Source organism: Lagenorhynchus albirostris, chromosome 3 (genome assembly GCF_949774975.1).
Source record: "Lagenorhynchus albirostris chromosome 3, mLagAlb1.1, whole genome shotgun sequence".
NCBI lineage: Eukaryota > Metazoa > Chordata > Mammalia > Artiodactyla > Delphinidae > Lagenorhynchus > Lagenorhynchus albirostris.
The window spans coordinates 148,305,412-148,325,698 of NC_083097.1; the positions used below are offsets into that span (position 1 = coordinate 148,305,412).

Here is a 20,287-nt window from a genome sequence, read left to right on the forward strand (position 1 = left end):
CAAGCCAGCCACTCCCCAAATGATTTCCTCAGGGACACTTGAGAAGCACCTTAAAAAAAAAATTACCCACATGCACAGAAAAGCGATGAGATGCCGTGATTTTCCTGTTCTTCCTTTAACCTGAACCAAAATCTGAGTCTTTGCAGAGAGGAAAGGTGAGAGCATCAATTTTCCTTTCCGTTCTAAAGCAGAACTCCTCAGAGGCCTGGTGCTATAAAGCTAAGAGTATAATTTATTCTTTCCCTAAGCCCTGTGTAAAATAGAAGAATACTGACTTGTTTAAATTTAAAAAGAAATCAAATGTAGAGAATCTAGGCCTGAAGTGGGGGAAAGCATGTGGGCTTAGAGTCACACATCTGGGTTTGAGTTCAGACCCCGCCCCCCTCACTAGCCACATGGTTTGGGAGAAGTTGCTTTACTTTTCTATACCTTGGTTTCTTCACCTGTAGAATGGGGATAAGACCTGCTACTTGTGGGACATACTGGGGATGAGATTACGTATGCAATGTGCCTAGTGTGGTCCTGGGCACATAGTAGGTATGCCAATGGAGTAAATCAGGGACTCCAGCTCTATTGTGTTGAGGAAGAGCTGGGGAGCAGGCTTCCCTGCCTGTGCAGAGCCACTGAGCTTTTATTCCGGTGGCGTCCACTGCAGGCTCAGTCTGAAAGAAGGGGTGGCCAACTCCAAGGTCTGTGCACTCCAGAGGGAGATGTGAGGACCAACCTGATGGCCCTGGGCTGGTCACAGGAAGCTCATCCTCCTCTTTGTCTGGGTGATCCAGGCAGGGATTTTTTTTTTTTTTTGCGGTACGCGGGCCTCTCACTGTTGTGGCCTCTTCCGTTGCGGAGCACAGGCTCCGGACGCGCAGGCTCAGCGGCCATGGCTCACGGGCCTAGCCGCTCCGCGGCATGTGGGATCTTCCCGGATTGGGGCACGAACCCGTGTCCCCTGCATCGGCAGGCGGACTCTCAACCACTGCGCCACCAGGGAAGCCCCAGGCAGGGTTTTGAACAGAGTCCCCGTGATGGAGGAGAAGCCCAGGGCGGTCTTCTTCCCTGGGTTCCCCTCCCTGTAAACTGAACATCCAGAATTTAAAAAAAACTTTATTGAAGTATAGTTGATTTACAATGTGGTGTTAATCTCTGCTGTACAGCAAGGTGACTCAATTATACATATAATATATATTCTTTTTTCATCTTCTTTTCCATTATGGTTTATCACAGGATACTGCGTATAGATCCTTGTGCTACACAGTAGGACCTTGTTGTTGTCTTTTTTTTTTGTCTTTTTTTTTTTGGCAACACACAGCTTGCAGGATCTTGCCCTGAACTTGGGCCACCACAGTGAAAGCCCGGAATCCTAACCCCTAGGCCACCAGGGAAGTCCCAGGACTTTGTTTTTCATCCATCCTATATATAATAGTTTGCATCTGCTTATCTCAAACTCCCAATCCTTCCCTCCCCCAACCCCGTCCCCCTTGGCAACCACAAGTCTGTTCTCTATGTCTGTGAGTCTGTTTCTCTTTTGTAGATATCTGAACATCCAGCATTTAAAATGGACTCAAACCCCACTTGCTCACAGCCATCTCCCTTGGCCCATCCAAAGCCCTCTCAGACAATACCGCTACTCAAGGGGAAGTCAATTATTTAAAACCTTTATTAACGCTTGGAGAAAGATAATGCAATGTGACAATGTACAGGTCCTGCTGCCTAAATCCATAACAGAAACAGATATTATGACTTAGCAAGCTCACGTGGCACCAATGTTGAGATCGGATGAGGGTTGTTCTTCCTTAGGAAATGGGCCCTGGAAGCATTGTTTTCCCATGTTGTTCTAACGAAGACTTTTCCTTGGTTCGAGTTGAAATTTCTCTCCGTGTGTGTGTGTGTGTGTGTGTGTGTGTGTGTGTGTGTGTGTGTGTGTGTGTGTGTGTGTCAAAGTATGACTGTAGCTCTGGGCTGGCGTTTTTCTATTTTAGTTTTGAGTGTTAGCATTTCACTCTACTCAGGCCTCTCACTTCAGAATAACAGGACTATTTATTGATACAAAGGAGAGGTGTTTGGATCATCTTGTTAAGATGCAAGGCTCAAAATAAACATCATATCTTTATTTGGAATCCACATCCTTCCTCAAAGGAAGGCTCAAGAGCAAATTTGTATGAAGTACGAAGCCCCAAGTTCAGGGCCTATTTTTAAGGACGACTTTGCTTACATTTTAGATTGTACAAATGCCTCTGTCCATGCTTACAGGAATTTGGATTTTCCTCAGTTTTGAGATAAAGAATCTCAGCAATAAATACGATTGTAGGCTTCAAAACATTAGGAACCAGAATGCAAGGATTTCTACCTGACTTTTGAGAAGAAACAAAACAGTGGCATGAAAAATATACAACAGAGATCAGGGAGGCGGTTCAAATCAACACAGTAAGCAATTTTATGCCTTGGGGGAAAACACTGAGATAATAAATACAAATGACAAATATTTACAATAGAAGCAACACGTGGGACGTCAGGAGCGAACACGTAAAACAGTTACACTGAGGAAAATATAAAAGTGATGCCTTTCCCCCATCCAGCCCAGGAGCCGGCGAACAGATGAACAGCTGACCCAGCGACGCGAGAGAATTTGTTATTGCTTCAGCTTTTGAGTGATGTAAGGAAAACAGTCCATGTGCTGCGTGGCTTGAGACACGTTCTCAAGGCATAAGCAGTGAGGGCATCCACCGCTTACGTTCGTGGCTTGAACGTAAACCGAACGCGGTTTATGTTCGGTTGCCATGGCGGAGCCTGACACACTGGTCCTCCTCCCTCCGAGGGCAGAGCCGGATTAAGTGCACCGTCTCCTCCTCTTTCTGCAGCTCTAGCTCTCTCTAGGTGCTTCTCCCAGCCTTTTGTCCCCCTCCCCCGACACCCAAATGGTTTCTTTCCCACGTGGATCATGAAAGATTGGGGAAATGACGCTCCGGCACCGTGTCCTGGCAGCAATGAGATTGGATTTGGGTTATATAAACACTAGCTGTGCTTTGGGTGAGGGCATTCTGTGGAACAAATCATTTTCGAGTAGATAAATTTAGCTTCTTTATCTCTGGCCTCAGGTTGCTTTCAGGGAAAGCTATGAGCTGATGTAAATGGAGGATGCATACTTTTTTGCCCAGTCACTAGAACAGCAGTCAGCAAACTCAGGCCCAAGTGCCAAGTCCAGTTGGGTCCCTGTTAAATAAAATTTTAATGGCATGGAGACAAGCCTATTTGGTATGTGTTGTCTACGTATGTCTGCTTTCAGGCGACAAAGGCCTAGTTGAGTAGCTGCAACAGAAACCATGCAACCCGCCAAACCGAAAATAGTGTATTCCCTGTCTGGACCTTTACAGAGAAGGTCTGCCGACCCCTGCTCTAGAAGGACCTGGCCCAGCACATCCATCCACTCCTTGCAATACTGGGCTCCTGTCTGAGTACTGGCTGCAAGAAAGGATAAGCTTTAATTTGTGGCCTGTTGGGAAAGAGAAGTAAAGTCCTATCTCTGAAACCTCTTCAGTAACCACAAGACATCCACTGCTGACGATTTCTGTTCTAATCTTCTCCCTGTATCTTTCCTTCTGTCTCTCCTCTCTGCCTTTCTTTTGTTTACTCTGACTCCTTTTCTTATTGCTAAATTTTCAATCTGGATCTGGGAAATCTCGTCCCTCAGCGATTTTCAGCAGTCTCCTCCATTTGTGCAAAAGGTCGGCATTCCTTGGTGAAAATTACTGAGTAGTCCTTCTGTGTTCCCCTTTTCCATCCTCCAGCGCGGAGAGGCCAGCTTTCCAACTTGGCCTCATGGAATCCAGGGTGCGGTGCTTTATCTGTCTTGGCTGAGGTGAGATACCGAAATGCAAAAGGAAATCTGTCCAATGCACTCCTCCCGTGTGCATTTTCCTCCAGGTGTGGCTTTGCCCTAAGTGGCAATGAGCCCACATCAGGCCGTCAGATGTACGGCTACACTGCTCTTTGATTCCTTTTAAAATAGCACTAAAAACGATTCAGCCCCCAAAGATGGGTTGTTTTTTGTTTTCCCTTGAGCTGGTTTTAATGACCCAGTTGCTTTGTTTGAAAGCTATTTATTTAGACGACAGATAGGGAGATGTAACTGGATAAATAAAAAAAAAGTGAAATCGAGACTTGAAGCAGTGGTTAAAATACAAACACACAGGGGCCACTCCCTCGGACAGGGTGCCCCAGACAGAACAATGGCTCAGAAATTACACTTAGAACCCTCACCCGCCCCTTCCCAAGTTGCTCCAAACCTCAAGGTCCCATGCAAGAAACTGGATTCGGTTTGGCCAAGCACCCACATGGCCCCTGCTTCCTCTCCACCCTTCTCCCGATTCCCAGGGAGATTTTCACACCCACTCCTAAACCGGAATCCAGCTGCCCTCCACCAAGACAGCACCAGAAGCTGCGGTCTGGGCCGCGATCCAGCCCCGGGGGTCACCCCCGCCCCTCCCCATCGCCTCCCACAGCAGAGGGAACCGCAGGCTGCCGCCCAGGGGCTCCGCGGATGGAAAGAAGGCAAAGTTGCAATGAGGACGCCGGGTGGCTCCCTCCCTTCGGGATGTGCCGGTGCGGGACCCAGCGGGCACAACCGAGCCCTCGCTGCCGCCCAGGGAGTCTCCGCTTCACCTGTCCATGCCGCTTACATACACCTCCATCAAGTCCGCAATCCCCATCACATCCTGCGTGTGACATCCCCCCTCTTTAATGGCAAATGTTTTGGAATGTCCAGAGAGAAGAAAATGGACGGCGTGGAGGAAAGATTTCCCGGCCGGGCCTTTCGTTTCACCTCCGGATATCAGAATACTCAGACTGTTCATCCTCCCACTCGCTGCTTCCAGAAGTTCCCTGGGCCCCGTGGCCGGCCGCTCTGCCCCGGGTGTGGGCGTTTGCGTGGCTCTTGCTACCTCGCTCGCCCTTGGCACCTCGGCGGGTCTCCTGACTGCTGGGCTCCGAGAGGTGGTGACCTGCTTCGCCGTGGTGGCCCCTGGAGACCTTGGCCCTGTGGCCCTGGAGCTGGCGCTCGGGAGGCGCCGTGGGAGGCCTCTGGATGGCCGATGTGCAGAAACTCAAGATGGAGCACAGACTTCCCCAGTTCTGCTCACACTGAGCCTGGACGCTGTGCGTGATGGCCTCCTTCACCTCCTCCCCACAGGTCAGCAGCAGGTTCACCAGGTCCACGTAGGGTCTGGAGATTGAGAGAGAGACCCAGGATGCGGTACGCCTGCAGAGGGCAGGACCGATATACCAGGGGGGAGGGACGTGACCAACGCTTGGCTTGGGTTTGGTTTGGTGGACGATCTTTCTGGAACTACCTGAAGCCTGTTCTTTGGAGTACTGGTCTCAACCAACATGGACTGGGTGGCCATTACGTACTGGGCTCCATGCCAGGCATTGGAGAGAACTGGAGGCTGGGGAGAGAGCCTACCACAAGATGAAGGGCCAGTGAGGGACTTCCCTGGTGGTCCTGTGGTTAGGAAGCCGCGCTTCCACTGCAGGGGGCCGGGTTCGATCCCTGGCTGGGGAACTAAGATCCCGCATGCCATGCACAAATAAAAGGGCCAGGGACAATTCACAGGTGCATATGCTAGAAGTCTAGGAAGAATCTCTGGGGAGGGGGGGCAAGAATGCCAGCTGTGTGAATAAGACGGCAGGGGAGCTCCGGGTCTGTTTAGGGTGTGCTAACTAGGAGGGTTTTAGCAGGAGTGGAGCTGGGTCTTGGAGCCAGTGGAATACTTAGGCAAATGGTGAAGGGCCTTAAATACCAAACTGAGGAGTGTTTATGGCAGGGAAGCGAGGTTGGCTGGCTTTGTGCTGGGTATCCTTCTCCTAGGTGAGCTTTGTACGTGAGGCTCCCAAAACACCATCTAACCCATAGTCCGTGTTTGCCCCTGGTTTGGGCTCATGGTGATAAAGGGTGTTTTGGGAAGTTTCTGGGTGCACTCTCCTCTGTATCTGGAGGAGTCCGGAACAGGCAGAGAAGGGTGGGGGGATGTGAATTCCCACAGAGCTCTTCCGCTCCTTGGTAGCAGAGGCCGAGGTGGGGGAGTGGCTGTCTAAGCACCTCTATGCTTCCAATCTGGGCTTCCCCACAACGGGAGATGAGGGAGGGGAGAGCTGGCTGACAGGGGTCTACGTGCTTGGGACGAGAGCCAGCTGTCTGTGAAATAAGCACGCTGGGATCCCAAGGGGAGGGCCAGTTGCTCAGGCCATCCCAGCTGCCCCTGGGTGTTCTTTAGGAAAGTGCTGGATGACCACGTCATGCAAACCTTCCTCCTGCGGGTGGGAGGTGTGTGCAGACAACTGGAGCAGTGTGCCTGCTTCTTATATTTTGGGGCCCAGCTGGCAAAAGGTACCCCCCGGCAATGGGCTGTCCCGGCCCACTCACTGGCCTTTTTAAGATCCCCAAGGCGGGAGAGGAGTATGGAGTGTTCCATGTGGCTAACCAGCTTTCTTAAGCAGTCCTCACTGGCAGAATTTCTGGCTATCTTTGATCAGGAACATGGAAGCTCTGGGCCATCCCTTGGGGCAGGAAATCACTCTGGAACATGAGATCATTTGTAAGAAGAAGAAAAGAAGAAATTTTTTTCCTCTGTGAGCCTGGACCACCTGGGGGGCTGCATTATAGCCCATTTAATCTTTTCTCTGCAAGTTGACAGTTGTCGCCAAGCAGGAAGAGCAGATTGTGTTTTGAGACTTGTGAAGTACTTTACTGCCATTTTTATGAATTAGTCCTCAAGTTGTAATTGAGTGAACTGTCCTCATTTCATCGATGTAAAAAAGGAGATGAGGCGGGGGTGTGTGTGTGTGTGTGTGTGTGTGTGAAAGTGGCTTTGGAAGCTTCTGGGCTGGGAAGGCCTGGGGCTGGGCTGAGAGTGGAGAGGAGGACTGTTTTGGCTGATAGAGATCAAGCTGCCTTTTAAGGCCTCCTTGATGCCTTCAGAGTCAGAGAGTCTGGGCACGGCCGATGGGCAGGGTGCTGGAACTCTCTAAGGCAGGCCCCTAACCATGACGAGGACAGCAATGACCCAAGGCTGCTTGAGTTAAGAGATGAAGGCAAGGGGCAACACAAGGGAACTGCTCCCTGCAGGTATGTTTCCTTCCATCTTTTGAAAACTAGCAACTGACTGCCTCAGGGAGGTCAGGGTCACCGAGTATATCTGCTAGAGCAGCTTCGGGATTTTAGCACCTGATCCTACCTGCCACCCCCTGGGGCTAGATGGGCAAATCGAGGAGGCTGAGCATCTGTCCTTTTGGGACGCTCTCCTTCACGTTTCTTTCCCCAGAGTAAGGGGAGGGCCCTCTTGGGAATGCACAGACTGCCTCTTGGCCTCCTTCGCCAGGGCGTCCTGCCCACCAGATGAGCTCTCCGAATCCCGAGGTGGTCCCGGAAGGCTAGTCCACGCTCTCTTCTGCCCTCAGCGCTGTCGGCTGGGGAGAAAGCTGTGAACTGTGGGGAGGGCTGTGTGTTCATCTAAGCTTGTTTCGAGCTGGCATGGTGCCTTCTCCGGCTGCTAGCTCAGCCCGTGTCTAATGACAAAGCCCAGCTCTCTCCACTGGGAGTCAGCAAGGCTAAAAGATTTTTTAAAATACTTGGAGCGGGACGTGGCTGGAGGCTGCCAGCACTCAGTGACAGGGTGTGTGGTGGCCAAGCCGTTGATATGGAGGAAGTGGGATGGGAAGGGGTGAGGGGAGCGGAGGGTTTGAAGGAAGTCCTTTTAACTGAACGTGTTTTGGGGTGAATGAGGATCAGGTTGAGGGATGCGGGTGACGTGCATTCTGGAGTGACTATGATTCCTCCTCTCTAGAGGGAAGAGCAAATTCAGTTTTCATTTTCTTATCTGTGGCCAGTGTCACACATTCTTAAATGGTCTTCTTGATATTTGGGGACTGATGGGATCTTTTGTGCCCAAATCAGTTCAGATAGTTAAAAAACAAAAACCTCAGTTCAGCTTGAAGCACTAGTGGACGCAGTGTGTAGTCGTGGCTTCAGAAGGGAAGGTAGTGGGGATTTGTGGGGAGCTAGGGGTGCCGGCTTAGCAGGAGGCAAGATGACTTGTAGGCAGCCACACTGAGAATTTGAGAAAATGGCCCAGGGTTGCTTTCGGGATGGACCACCAGCATTTCCAGAGCAGGCCTGGGTGGGGGCTATGTGTTGGCTCTAAATGATGTAAGGAGTCCTTTGGAAGTCAGGGTCCCGTGGCCCCACGGACCGTGTTTCCGTAGAGGAGATGTCAGAAAGCCACAGTACTTTCCCTCTCCTTAAATTCAAGGTGGGGAGGGTGGCAAAAAACCTCAAAACCTTCAGTTTCCCCACAGAAGACGTTTCTCCAGAAAGATAAAGGCTTCTTGGCTCCAAGAAGGTACCATAGAATTAAAAACTAGTGCCCCGTCATCCACGCTTGAGGCCAACAAACTATCTCTAAAGGATGACAGTGGGCCGAGGACAAAGGAACTTCATGAGTTTCTCAGCCATGGGGTGTCTGCCTCTTGCAGGGGCACCTTGAAGGAAGGAAATTTCACAGTGCTTTGCCAGTGTAATGGGGCTGTTTCTAAGGAAAGGGAAAAATCCCGCCACATTTGGGGACCACTGAGCCTTTAGCTGGTCTGGGGGGGAGAACGCAGCCTAGGTTACAAGGAGGTTTGAGGTCTATTCCCGACAACTGGCTTCAGAATCACCAATTCCCAAGTTGAAGAGTAGGAATTGAACCTCAGAGTAAGACCTTTAACCACTTAGCTTCACTTTCTTCCTCTGTTATATGGGGACGGTATTCTCTGGCTTGTGGCACTGTTGGGAAAGATAAATGAGATAATCCAGGCAAAGTCTCTGGCCAAAGGGCCTGGCCCACTGAGAAAATGATAGTTATTGTTATTGCTATTGTTGTTGATGTTATTGTTGCTTTGTTTTTCTCTAGGGATTTGGAAGAATAGAAAATATTTTATCAGGCATTAGTGTAACTCAAGGAAAAGCCACATCGGTTTGCTCTTGGCAAGAGCTGCTGGCAGAGATTCACGGTGAATCTTATAATTCTAACACCGCACCAAGGGGTGCTGCAAGATACCTAGAGCCTCATAATCAAGTGGAAAGTGACAGGTGACGGTTGCTGTCCTCTGTGATCTAAGTGGTGTATGTGGAGGTGGGGAGTGGCCTGTTTAGCGACATAGCTGGGGGAGGCCATGGCACAAACTAAGGAGCAAGAGTTCATAAAATTGTACTGATTTGGCTCAACGAGTCACTGTGTAAAGACTAACAGTGCTATGACTTGTACTGGGCTGCTTAGCTAGTAGCTTCCTTTCTAAGTCCCCAAGGAAGGCGCCATTGTAACCTTCAGGGGCTACTGTGTTAGAAGCAACTATGTACCCACATGCTTTACTACTCTGCAAAATTTAGGATCCCATAGGGATGTTTTTTAAGGAAGGAGACGTCCTGGGTTTACGATCGAATTGCAAGTCTTCCGGTAAGTACGTTCCTATTTCCTCACTTTGGCATAAAGGCGTTTAGCTGATTAAAGTTTTTGTCATTTGTTTTGCATTTTCTCTGGGAGGGCGTTAATGTTAGAGAAGGTGAATCGGACCTTCTAAAGGAAAGGAGAGCTTATGGAGGCAGGAGAAAAAGCGATTGGTTTGTAAGGGGGTAAGTCCTGGAGCCCGACCGCCTGGCTCCTTATCCTGGCTTTGCCTCTCATTGTCTGTGCGACCTTTACCGCAGTGAACCTCAGTTTTCTCATCTGTAAAATGGAGATGAGAAGGGTACCCAGCTCACGGCGCTGTCATGTGGATCAAGTGAAAAATGCATATGAAGCCCTTAGCACAATACCTGGCACTTAGTACACGCTCAGTATATATTATCAGCTCTCGGCCGTCCGCCGGGGCACCTGCACGGCTACCTGGAACACTCAGCACCATTGGGATCTTGGCTGAGGGGAAGACGAAAGGTATTTCCGAATTCTACACATCTCACGCTCGGTGAAAAGATTTCCTGTGGCTACTGCTTAGGATTTGGAAACCGATGGTGGAAATTTCTTTTGCTTTTCCTGAAGGCCAGCTGGAAGGGGACTCCCAGGGAGTCAGTGCACAGCTTTCTGAGGTAAACCACAGCCTTCCCAGTTTGACAGGAGAGTTCAGCCTCTACAAGCCAGCCCCTCAAACCGAGGAAGACTCTCCTCCAGCCCCAGCAGGCCTCCCCTTCCTCTATCCTAGTTGCACCATTCCGTTCCCCCCCACCCCCCTGCCCCCAGAGGGCAGCACTCACTCGTGCAGCAGTAAGTCCTTGAAGTGGATCATCTCCACCATCACCCGGGTGTTCTCCTGGGCGGCAGAGCACAGGTCGTGCTTGAGGTAGCATTCCCTCTGTAACTGGAACACCATCTCCTTGATGGCCGGGCACTTCCGGCTTATGCAGCCGAATCTGTGCCGCAGAGCGTGGGCCTTACACTTCAAGGCATCTTTGATGAAGGACTTGCCCTGAGAGCAGAGGGGACAGCGGAGGGAGAGGGGGGCGGAAGAGACCAGTCCTTGTTACACACTTCGACTTTTTTACCCTTTCTGGGCTTACAAGGGATTTTTCTGACAACTGAACTCCAAGGCCCTGCCGCACACAGACACCCTGGCAGGTGACAGGCTGAGGCTACATCAGGAGGTCCGTCCAGAGGGACGTGATACCCCCGCATTCGGGAGACAGACGCATCGGCCTCCTTCCTCCTGGCGCGCTCTGCTAGCCTTCCTGGTCCTGGGCCACCCATGACCCTCCATCCTCAAGGCGGCCCACTGTTGGCCGTTTGGTGGCAACGCTTCTGGAACACAGAGGGGAATTTGGCCAGGCATAAATCCAGAACTCCTTGGTGGCGCTCAGCAGGAGTTTTTCTCAAGTAGAAGGTGCCTGCTTGTCCAAATCTCACATTTCTCCCCTCGTTCCTTCTTGGGATGTCAAGATCCGGTGCTAGCTGGGCCTCCCTTCTCTGTCTCAGTGCCTCCTGCCACCCCCAGCCCATACTCTCTCTTGTCTCCTCCTAGCCTTTAAGGAGGAGCATTCTTTTTCCTTTTTGAAAGCAATTCAACTCCTTGAAACTGTTAGGGTTATTGCCTCTAAAAGGCCCGCCTGGCACAGTGCCTGGCAGCATCTGGGGCCTGAACTGCCCGACTGACGGCCCCTCCCCCATGCTCCCAGCCTCCGAGTGGCGAAGGCAGCCAGGCATACATCTGGCCTACAGTCCTCTTTCTTGGCAACCCCATTAGATCGCTCTTATCCTAGAAAGGAGACAGCTGTTCGGGGTGTGGCGGCGAGCCCGGGCCGGCAGCTCCCTTATCAACCTCTCGGGGCAGAGAGGCACTGTGGGATACCTACCCAGGGATCCCCGCACCCCACTTACTCTAGAAACAAGCTGTCGTTGGAGAGGTCACCCCCTGTCTTTTTAGACAGGCCCGGACGTACCGGAGTTGAGAAAGTAAATGGGTTTAGGTTGGAAGTGGGAAGCCAGCCAGCATGTTTATTTCAGTTCTCTCCTTTAGAAGCAGTTGAAATGTCTACAGATAGTGTCTGATCACTGAAAACCCACCTCCCCGTAGCCCCCTTTCCTCTGACTCTCCAGTGGGAGCCAAAGAGGATGGAGGGTAGGGTGTGCCAATTTATGAAGTAGTTATGGCCTGAGATCTGACTTGAAAGGGATGCTTCTAACTTGAGAACAGACTGCTGTTGGTGGAGAGAAAAAAGGAAGATTAATTTATGCGAGGGCTGCAGTAATACGTTCTTGGTATTCTTCCCTGACATCCTGTGGGATTGCCCTGAAACACACATCTTTCCTCCGGATTTCCTAGTACGTTTCCTAATTCCAGTTAATCCAGGAGGGATGCTTTATTCGGGAGTCTCAAGGAGTTCAAACGTTCTACTCCTCTTTCCTTCCCCGGTTTCTGTTTCCCCTGCTGCCACCCCACATCCTCTGTAGGGGAGGCTGCCAGCCCCGTCACATTGCTTTCTGGTTCCCAGGCGTTGCTTTGTCAGGCTCTCTACAGGATGTCAGTACACGGTGACTGGCGATGTCCATAAATCACACCTAAACTGTTGGCCTCATCCAAACACTGTCATGGCTCGCCAGTGAAACGGGAGAGGAAGTCTGTAACAACTACAGGGCACTTCACAGTGCACATGTGGGCTGGGGAGGACATGAAGGAGATGAGCCTAACGCTCCACTCCATCGGAAACGTGTTTGGATCGTGGGCACTGGAGCCATGAAGTTGCTTGTTGGGTTCATTTCCCGCCCACACAGCAACTGGGCTTCACCCTGGGATAACTGAAGTGGGTCAGGCCCTGACTATATTTATTATATAGAGCAGGACCCATTCAGGGTTCCGACTTTTCGGGTTGGGAAAGGAGGATCTGCTACTTAGGAGGGAGAAAAGTCTGCTCTTCTGAAGGCCCTGATTTATCCATGCTACCTGCCCACATGCCTTCTGAATTTATTTATTTATTTATTTTTGGCTGCGTTGGGTCTTTCTTGCTGCGCGTGGGCTTTCTCTAGTTGCGGTGAGCGGGGGCTTCTCTTGTTGCGGAGCACAGGCTCTAGGCGTGCGGGCTTCAGTAGTTGTGGCTCGTGGTCTCTAGAGCGCAGGCTCAGTAGTTGTGGCACACGGGCTTAGCTGCTCCGCGGCATGGGGGATCTTCCCTGACCAGGGATTGAACCCGTGTCCTCTGCATTGGCAGATGGATTCTTAACCACTGAGCCTCCAGGGAAGTCCCCCACATGCCCTCTAGGAGATGATGAATTTCTACAAATTTTGTGTCTCTTTTATTCTTGAAAATAGCTTTCGGCATGGTCAGTTGGAGTCCCTGCCCTTCCCCCCTCAACCTACGCTCCTAAATGTGATGGGCCTTGCAGACTGGGTTCTGGGTAGCCAGACATCCTTAGGTGTCCCTTAGAAGGTGTTTATTATTTATTATGGCTTCTGTCTTCTCTGCTAAGAATCCTCAGATAAGTGTTCAACTTGGTCTCCATTCCACTCTGTGTGTGGAGACACAGTTGAAGAGTGGAGAAGGATTTAGCCTACATGACAGGTCCAGAAAGCTGAACTCCAGGAGTGGAGTGGGGAGTCATTGGCAGTCTGCTGCTCACCTAGAAGGTCTCTGGCAAGTGCTAAAACCCACCATGACCATCAGCTAAGAAAATCTGTTAACAAGTCTTTCCAACGAACGTTTCGATCACGCTACGCTAACACAAAACATTCTTGGCGCTCAATATGTTTTTTTACCTGGGCATCGAATTTTCCAGCGTTGTGCAGAAAAGTCATGCAAATTCCATGTAAGCCCCGTATCTCACAAGAGTTGTTCTCGAAACATTCAAACACGCCACACCCCACATCGCCAGCGTTGACCAAGCAGTGCTGGATTTCCGCTAAAATGAGAATTACATACAATCATATTCAAAATTCTCAGCCACGCTGGGGAGTGCAGAGAGGCGGGTTGAAATAAAAGTAATGACTAAAAGAAGATTTAAGAGAAAAAGTTAGAAGTGACTATTTCAGGATCTAAAAAACCAGGGAAAGAAAATTTCATCACTTCATCTACTTATGAAAATGTATTTGTAAATATTTGTAAAAAAATTAGCCAAACCTACATTGCGAAAGTCACAATCAGAAGTTAGGTCTGAACACTCCATTTTTCATCCTTCTCATCTTATTAAAGTATTGGTGGGAATACTTAGTCTGAAAGCATAAGATATTTCAGCTTTCTAAACCCATAGGCAAAAATAAAATTTCAACCCATCCGCTTGCTCTTTCCTTTCTGTACTTCATCAATGAAATACCCTTCTCTACTTGGATGGAGCTGCTGCTATTAAATGAAGGCCATTTCCTTCCTGACCCCCAAATGAAAGCGTCCAAAAAGCAGTTTCAATTCAGCTTTATGATTCAACATCTAAAAATCAAAACAAAATTCCTATTAAGGCAGCGCCTCCAAACCGTCCGCATTAAAAATACCAGGCTGGGGAAGCTGCGGTTTGCAAGCAGGCTCGGGGATAGAGTCAGATGGGGGCTCGTCTGCAGAAACGCAACCTTCGCAGTTAGAGGCTCCTTTTAAACAGAGATCCGGGGTGAGGTGACGCTTCATCCCCTAGAATTCCCGCGACCCGGGAGTTTGCTGCCCCCCTTCGCAGAATGTGGCTCTAATTCGTCTCTGTGAAAGGGCAGGCTGAGAGGGAGTTAACTAACTGTCAGGCTGCCGCGCGCAAAGCCTGTCTTCCTTCCCTCCCCCTACCCAATTCCTTGACTTAAACCAACCACAAAATTACATCAGAAAAGTATATTTTGGAAGAAGGGCGGGGTCGGAGGAGATAATCCACATTCAGATTAAATCTGCGGAGAGAATGAGGGGCGTGTATTTATTGAGGGTCACCAACTAGCGAAAATCACGTTCGATTCTCAGGGAAAGCTCTGGGACTTTCCCTGAGGAGAGGGTGGGCGAGGGTCCTAGGATGAGCGGGGCGCGGGCCGCGGTTGCTGGCACCCGCCTACGGAGGTGGGAGACTCCCGGATGACCCCACGCGCGGCCCCGGCGCGCCGGCCAGGAGCGCGCAGGGCCGCGATTCACGCGCTCCGGGCGTCGCTAATGGGCACTCGTGCATTCCTGCTCGTGCGGTGAGCGCACGCACGCCGCCCCCGGTTTCGCAGGCCCCCTAAATAAAGGGAGGGCCGTGAAGAGCGAAGGAGCTGTAGGCAGATTTTCTTCCTCTCCAGGAGGCTGGGAAAAGGGCCAGCCCCGAGCCCTGCACGCCTGGCTGTGCTCGGCAGCTTGTGGGTGAGCGGAGAGCCGGTCAAGCAGCTGCGGCGCACGGTTCGGGCCGTGTCACCATTTCTTCCCTTGCTGACCTGCCCTGGAGCGGGGGACGGCGGCAGCACCGCAGAGGTACGCTTTTGCGCCACCCGCCCCTACCCCTTCCGAAAGGAATGCCCCCTAAGGGGAAAGTTCAAAATGCAATTTGTCTCGCCTACAAAGTTCTCGGATGTCGGGCATCTTTTGAGGAAGGGGAGAAGCGGTCCTGCCGCGGCCCGCCGGCTGGGAAGAGAAGTTCTCCGGGTTCAGGGCGCAGCCCCGCTCCGGGGACCCTCCGTGCCTCCCGCAAGCCGGTCAGGATGGAGCAGGGAGCTTTGAACCGGACCGGGGACTCCGGAGCCGGCACTGGCCGCGTCAGACGCTGCTTCACTTACCCTCGACCCAGGGAGGACAGCAACAAGTCCTGCCCCAGCCATTTCATCACCCTGCCAGCACGTGCGGATTCCGGGCGCGCGGAGCCCGGCGCGGACCTCGCTTTGCCTCGCGCTTTCCTTTGCACGTCCTACGCCACCCCAAGAGTTTGCGCGGCCCAGGGTGGGCGCCCAGTTCCGGGCGAAGCGCCCGGGGCGCTCTGCGTGGGTGCCGGGTGTCTTCTCCCAGCAGCTCCCCGCCGCTGGGGCGCACGCACTTACCTGTGTTCTGCAAGGACAGGCGGCCTTTCTGCTGGGATCCCCTGTCTTGGGGGCCTTCGGGCGGATTGGTGGCGTCGGTCCCTCGCGCCGGGTCGAAGGTAGCCAACACCAAAGCCAGGGTCACGAACTGGCGCAGCCGCTCGGCACACATGGTTCTTGGTGTAAACCTCCCGCCCGGAGACCTGGATTCTTTGTGCTCCCCTCCTCCTCTTCCTCCTCCTTCGCCGCTTCCCCTCCTCCTCCCACTCTTCCTCCTCGCTCGCCTTTTCCCTCCTTGCGGCCGCGGCTCGGATAGAGGTTACCCAGCGCCCTCCCGTAGCTCTCTGGAGAGCATGTGACCAGGCCGTTAGCGGCGCCGCGAGTGCCCGGCAGTGGCAGGGATGGTGCCTCAAATATCCCTGGAAGCTCTGGTGTCACTTGAATGAAGGAGTCGAGCAGGTGTTGTCCCGGCGGCTGGACCAATCCGAGACCCCCGCCCGTTTGACAACACGGTCGGGAGGCGTGGCCTGTGCCCAACTACTACGGGAGGAAGCCGAGCGCCGCTGGGAGCGCCTGACAAAGTTGCAGACCTGGCGGCGGCCACGCGTTTGCGTGCGTGTGTGAGTGTGTGAGAGCGCGGCCGGAGATGCATGCGCGTGTGCGGGTGCTCGAGGGCAATGGCCGAACGGACTTAAAAAAATAAAAGCGAATTCCAGCTCCGGTTGCAGCTAAAGAAGGGCGAGAGGGGACAGTTTGCGCTGGGACAGCGTCCGCCCGGTCTCCTGACTCGCATCACACCCGCATCGGGCTGGGAAAGTTTCCTCTTTCTGCCTGTTGGAATTCACTTGAGATTCCCAGCCCCGAGGATTGGAGAAGTTTCCTGGATACAGTGATGCTGGGGCCAAACTGGGCACATATGGGAATTCCTGGCGTTGTGACGCTTTGCATTAAAAAAAAAAATCCCTCAAACTATTTAAGATAGGATCAGAGCACTAGATATAGGACTTAGCCTGAGCGACTGCCCCATCTCCCTCTTTTCGCCCCTCTTTGGTGGGCCTTGGTGCCAGATTCTCGCCCCTCCCTCAGTCCAGACGGATTCCGGGCTGGGCTGCAGGGATCCAGGTGACTGACTGGACCTGCATCATTTCCAGGCGGGGGGCTGGGAGGCCCAGGCAGCCCTGAGTCAGCCCGCCGAGGAGCATCGCGTGCCCCAGAGGCTGGAGCTTGAAAGGCAACTTTACGCGTCTCCAAACATACTCTTGCATTTTCTCAAAGCGCTACTCGCCACCCCATTCTGGTTCCCTTTACTCTTCATTCATCGGATGGAAAAGGTCAAAAAATTCTCCCCAAACCCTGAAAACAAAACCCGAGGAAATTCTCTCCGTCTCTTTTCCTTGTTCGAGCTCCCTCCCCAAGCACGGCCGGGGCTGGATTGCCCCCGACCGCTTTCTCCCGCGGCCTGTGGAAGCAGGGAGAAAGTTGGGCGCCGCTCGGAGCGCCTCTTCCCCCGCTGTGTGTGTACGTGTGCACGCTCACGTCTCCCCGGCGCCTGGGCTGGGGACAGGAACTGCTCCGGGCACCGTCAGTCCGACGGCGCTGCTCTGGGGGCTTGCAGGGCTGGGGGAGGGCGGGGACGCGAGCGCCGCGCCACTCACCCCGGGTTGACGCGCCCTCGCCCCTCCCCCGCCGTCTCCATCCTCCTCCTGGAGAACAGGTGAGCCCGGGTACCAGCTCCCACCCCCCGCGCCGGCCCCGGCCTCGGCCCCGCTCTGCTCCCTGCCCTCTGCGGTAATTCGCCGGGGAGGTTTCATCACCCACTGCCCGTGGCGACGCGGCCCTGGGTCTCCGCGGCGGGGCGCACTGCGAGCCTCGTTGGGGCAGCCATGTGACACGGTTGGGGGAGGGGGTGCGGAGACGCTGGGGCCGGGTCATCCTCCGGCCGCCGTTCGGCTTCCAAAGCTCCCTTCCCAGGGTTCCGGATGCACGAGGGCGTTAGGAAGGGGGGTGGGGGCAGGGTGGCCGCCTCTGGCCGCGGCTGTCCAGCGCATCCAGTGGCCTTGAGGTGGGAGGAATGAAAGGAGGGGGTGGGGAAGGCGCCTTCGGGTGGGCTCTCCCCGGGGTTGCAGCGCCTGGGACCTGCTGTCCACCATCCCCACCCGATTTCAGAGCCCAAGGAAATGGTCACTTTGAGGGTCCGAGTCTGCAGCAGTGGCAAGAAACTGGCCACTCATGCCCATGATTCCAATAACAATTACTTCTTGCAGCCTCAGAGCTTTGGGGGAAGGAGGTGGGGTACAAGTACATTCAAATAGGTGGTTAGCATTTCCCACCCTGCTTTTGTTTGCGTAGTTAACTTCCTTTATTAGTTTATGAAACACCGTCTCCTGTAGATCCTGAAAAGACAAAACGTAACAAAAAAAAACCCGGCAGCAGTCTGGCCTCCCACGAACTCCATAAGCCTCTGAATTACCTGGGTAGGTTTTCTTTCCTTGGAGAGCCTTTTCTGTAGGTGAGAGCATGAGCTATATTGGCATTTAAAAGGGCATCTGGTCTCTTGGTTCTTTGAGCCACAGAAATAGGAGAGGTCCACAGGGTGGGAGCAAGCCGACCTTTGTTGGATGAAGACTCTCGGAGTCTTCTCGGCCACCTGGATCAGGGGCCAGGCAGATGGAGGTCTCTGGGCTCCTGCCTCCCAGAGCTGGGGCATGGCCTTTTGCCACCGTGAAGCCCTGGGGCTGCCCTCAGAGGACCTGCATAATGGAAACATTCATCTTGGGGCTTTTTGCTCCAGTCTCACAGGGGACATTCTGGTCTCCTACCTTGTCTCCTACCTGAGCCACCTGTCCCTTTAGAACTAAAAGGAAAGTAGTGAACTGTATTTGAGGTGTTGCAAGTTACAGGTACCAGTTCTTAAAAGTTTTATCGTCAGGCCACTTGGCCAGGGCCAGACATCCAGAGAAGAATGCCCACCCCAGTCCGTCCCATCAGGGCTGAGAAAATTCTGCAGAATCGGGAGGCAGTTTCCTGGGATTACCAGTCTAGGCCACAGGCCTGGGGTGGAAGTGGGGAGGGGAGCTCAGGCTGGTGACTGTGTCGTGATCTCCCCTCGTTCCTTCTTCTAGCTCTGTAACTCAGGACTGGTTTGGCAGACTGCGGCTGGTGACAGTAGGGAGTGGGGAAGGGGCAGTAATAATGGTAGTAATTATTATTATTATTATAATAAAGGAAACATGAATTGAGAATAGATACTGGGCCACGCATTGTGCTTGCAGCTTTGGTGTCTCTCTAGGTGGGCATTGAGACTTGGGAGATGCAAGGACAGTCCAGCTGGTATTGCCCTGAGGCTCAGCAGGGAGTCTTGGCTGGCCGGACCCTCCTTCTCAGTTTAAGACCCAACTGGCAGTGGAAAGGATGAGGCAGGCTCACCTCGTGACATCCTGGGGCTTCTGTGGTTAATGCGTGGAACCCAAGTTTTCCTCTCTAACTCTACCAGTTCAATCCAAACAATAAGTAGGTTAATTCGAGTTAGACTTTGAAAGGGGAGAGGATACTGACAAGTAGAAAAGGAACAGAGGGTATCACAGGAGGGAGGACCAGCAGGGGTAAATGAACGGAGGAGATGTGGTGCGTTTTGTATCGGGAATGGGGGTTGCCCAGTTTGGTATTCAAGTGGAAGATAAAGCTGCCATCTGGGGCCTTGTTGTGGGGCCTTTGTGACAAATCTGTGCTCACCAGAGATCTTGTTTTCACATCCTGATGGCATTTAAGGATGAACCTCCAGGACCCTCTTAGACTAGATTCCCTTTTGGAGTTAGGAAAAGGTCAGGGGCCCAGTGCTGACACTGTGAAGGGGGATACGGATGAGAGGAGTGGGAAGTAATGAGTTGGAATCTTGATGTGGGTTGCTATGCCTAGAAAGGTATTCTTGGAGGATGGGAAGGTATGAGCAGGTGGGGCCTTGGAGGATGGGAAGTTGTTGGATGATGAGGCAATATCGCATAGGTTGATACTTGGTGTCTGGTCCAGGCTGTCTGAGTTCCAAAGCCAGAGTGGAAAACGTGGCTTCCTCGTGGAGAGCTCTTCCTCCTGCAAGCCACGCCCCCTTGGGGCCGACTGTCTGGGCTGACGGCGCCACCTTATGGTTAGAGAGGGAACTGTCTGACCAAATAGTGGACTCTCTCTCTCTTCCTGGCTCAAGGGCCTAGGGCACTAATACTGGGTCTTCCACCTTCTCCTCAATTTCCTTAGCAAATCAGTTAATACCGATTTAGGCAATCTCCCCCTTGCAACGACGTGCTTTAATCGCCCCATCAAGAAAATCTCTCTCAAACTTTTTGCTTTTCCTCCCCCATCCTTTGCTGTGAGCCCCAAATCTACCCTCATCATGTCTCCTTTGTGTCATGCCTCTATGAGGGAAAATGAAAAAAAGGTATCCAAGTGAAACTGGACAGACAAAATAACAATAGAATGCTGCTATAAGGCTCCGAAATTCTTATAAGTAGAGGTCCCTCCCTAAAAAGTCTCTGTCTTTCCTTTTATCTCCTTTCATTAAACCAGTGGTTTCATTAAATAGAATTCAGGAGAAAGGAGACTATATCTTCCATATTTGAGTTTGTTTATTGGTACTACAACAAAATTGCTCTCTACTAATTTTCACCGTAAAAGTCCAGGGCCCCAACAACATTATGAGTTAAGAGGGCTTTTGTGGGGCTGGTCTGGAAACCTCACCATCATTTATAATATTGTTTATTTAAGGAGAAAATATTCTGAGCTCCCGAAACAACCGACTTCCAAAGGTTTGGAATACACCACTTTTGTGAATTGG

General features: G+C 52.2%; 1 protein-coding gene across 1 annotated transcript; it reads right to left on the minus strand.

Moving 5' to 3' along the window:
- Positions 1–1,639: 1,639 nt before the first annotated feature.
- STC2 (stanniocalcin 2) lies at positions 1,640–16,325 on the minus strand. Its single transcript, XM_060144210.1, has 4 exons — positions 15,484–16,325; positions 13,273–13,415; positions 10,283–10,494; positions 1,640–5,218 (listed from the first exon to the last, which is right to left on the minus strand). The coding sequence occupies exons 1-4, from the start codon at positions 15,632–15,634 to the stop codon at positions 4,816–4,818; spliced, it is 909 nt and encodes a 302-aa protein (XP_060000193.1). The 5' UTR covers positions 15,635–16,325; the 3' UTR covers positions 1,640–4,815.
- Positions 16,326–20,287: the final 3,962 nt, after the last annotated feature.

What these genes read in the sequence shown, in the direction of transcription:
- STC2 (XM_060144210.1), bottom strand. Translation starts at nt 15,634, where the DNA reads ATGTGTGCCGAGCGGCTGCGCCAGTTCGTGACCCTGGCTTTGGTGTTG. An exon ending in CTGGAAAATTCGATGCCCAG is followed by an intron (nt 10,495 to 13,272) that starts GTAAAAAAACAT and finishes CTCTGCTCTCAG; the next exon opens with GGCAAGTCCTTCATCAAAGA. An exon ending in AAGGACTTACTGCTGCACGA is followed by an intron (nt 5,219 to 10,282) that starts GTGAGTGCTGCC and finishes CTCAATCTCCAG; the next exon opens with ACCCTACGTGGACCTGGTGA.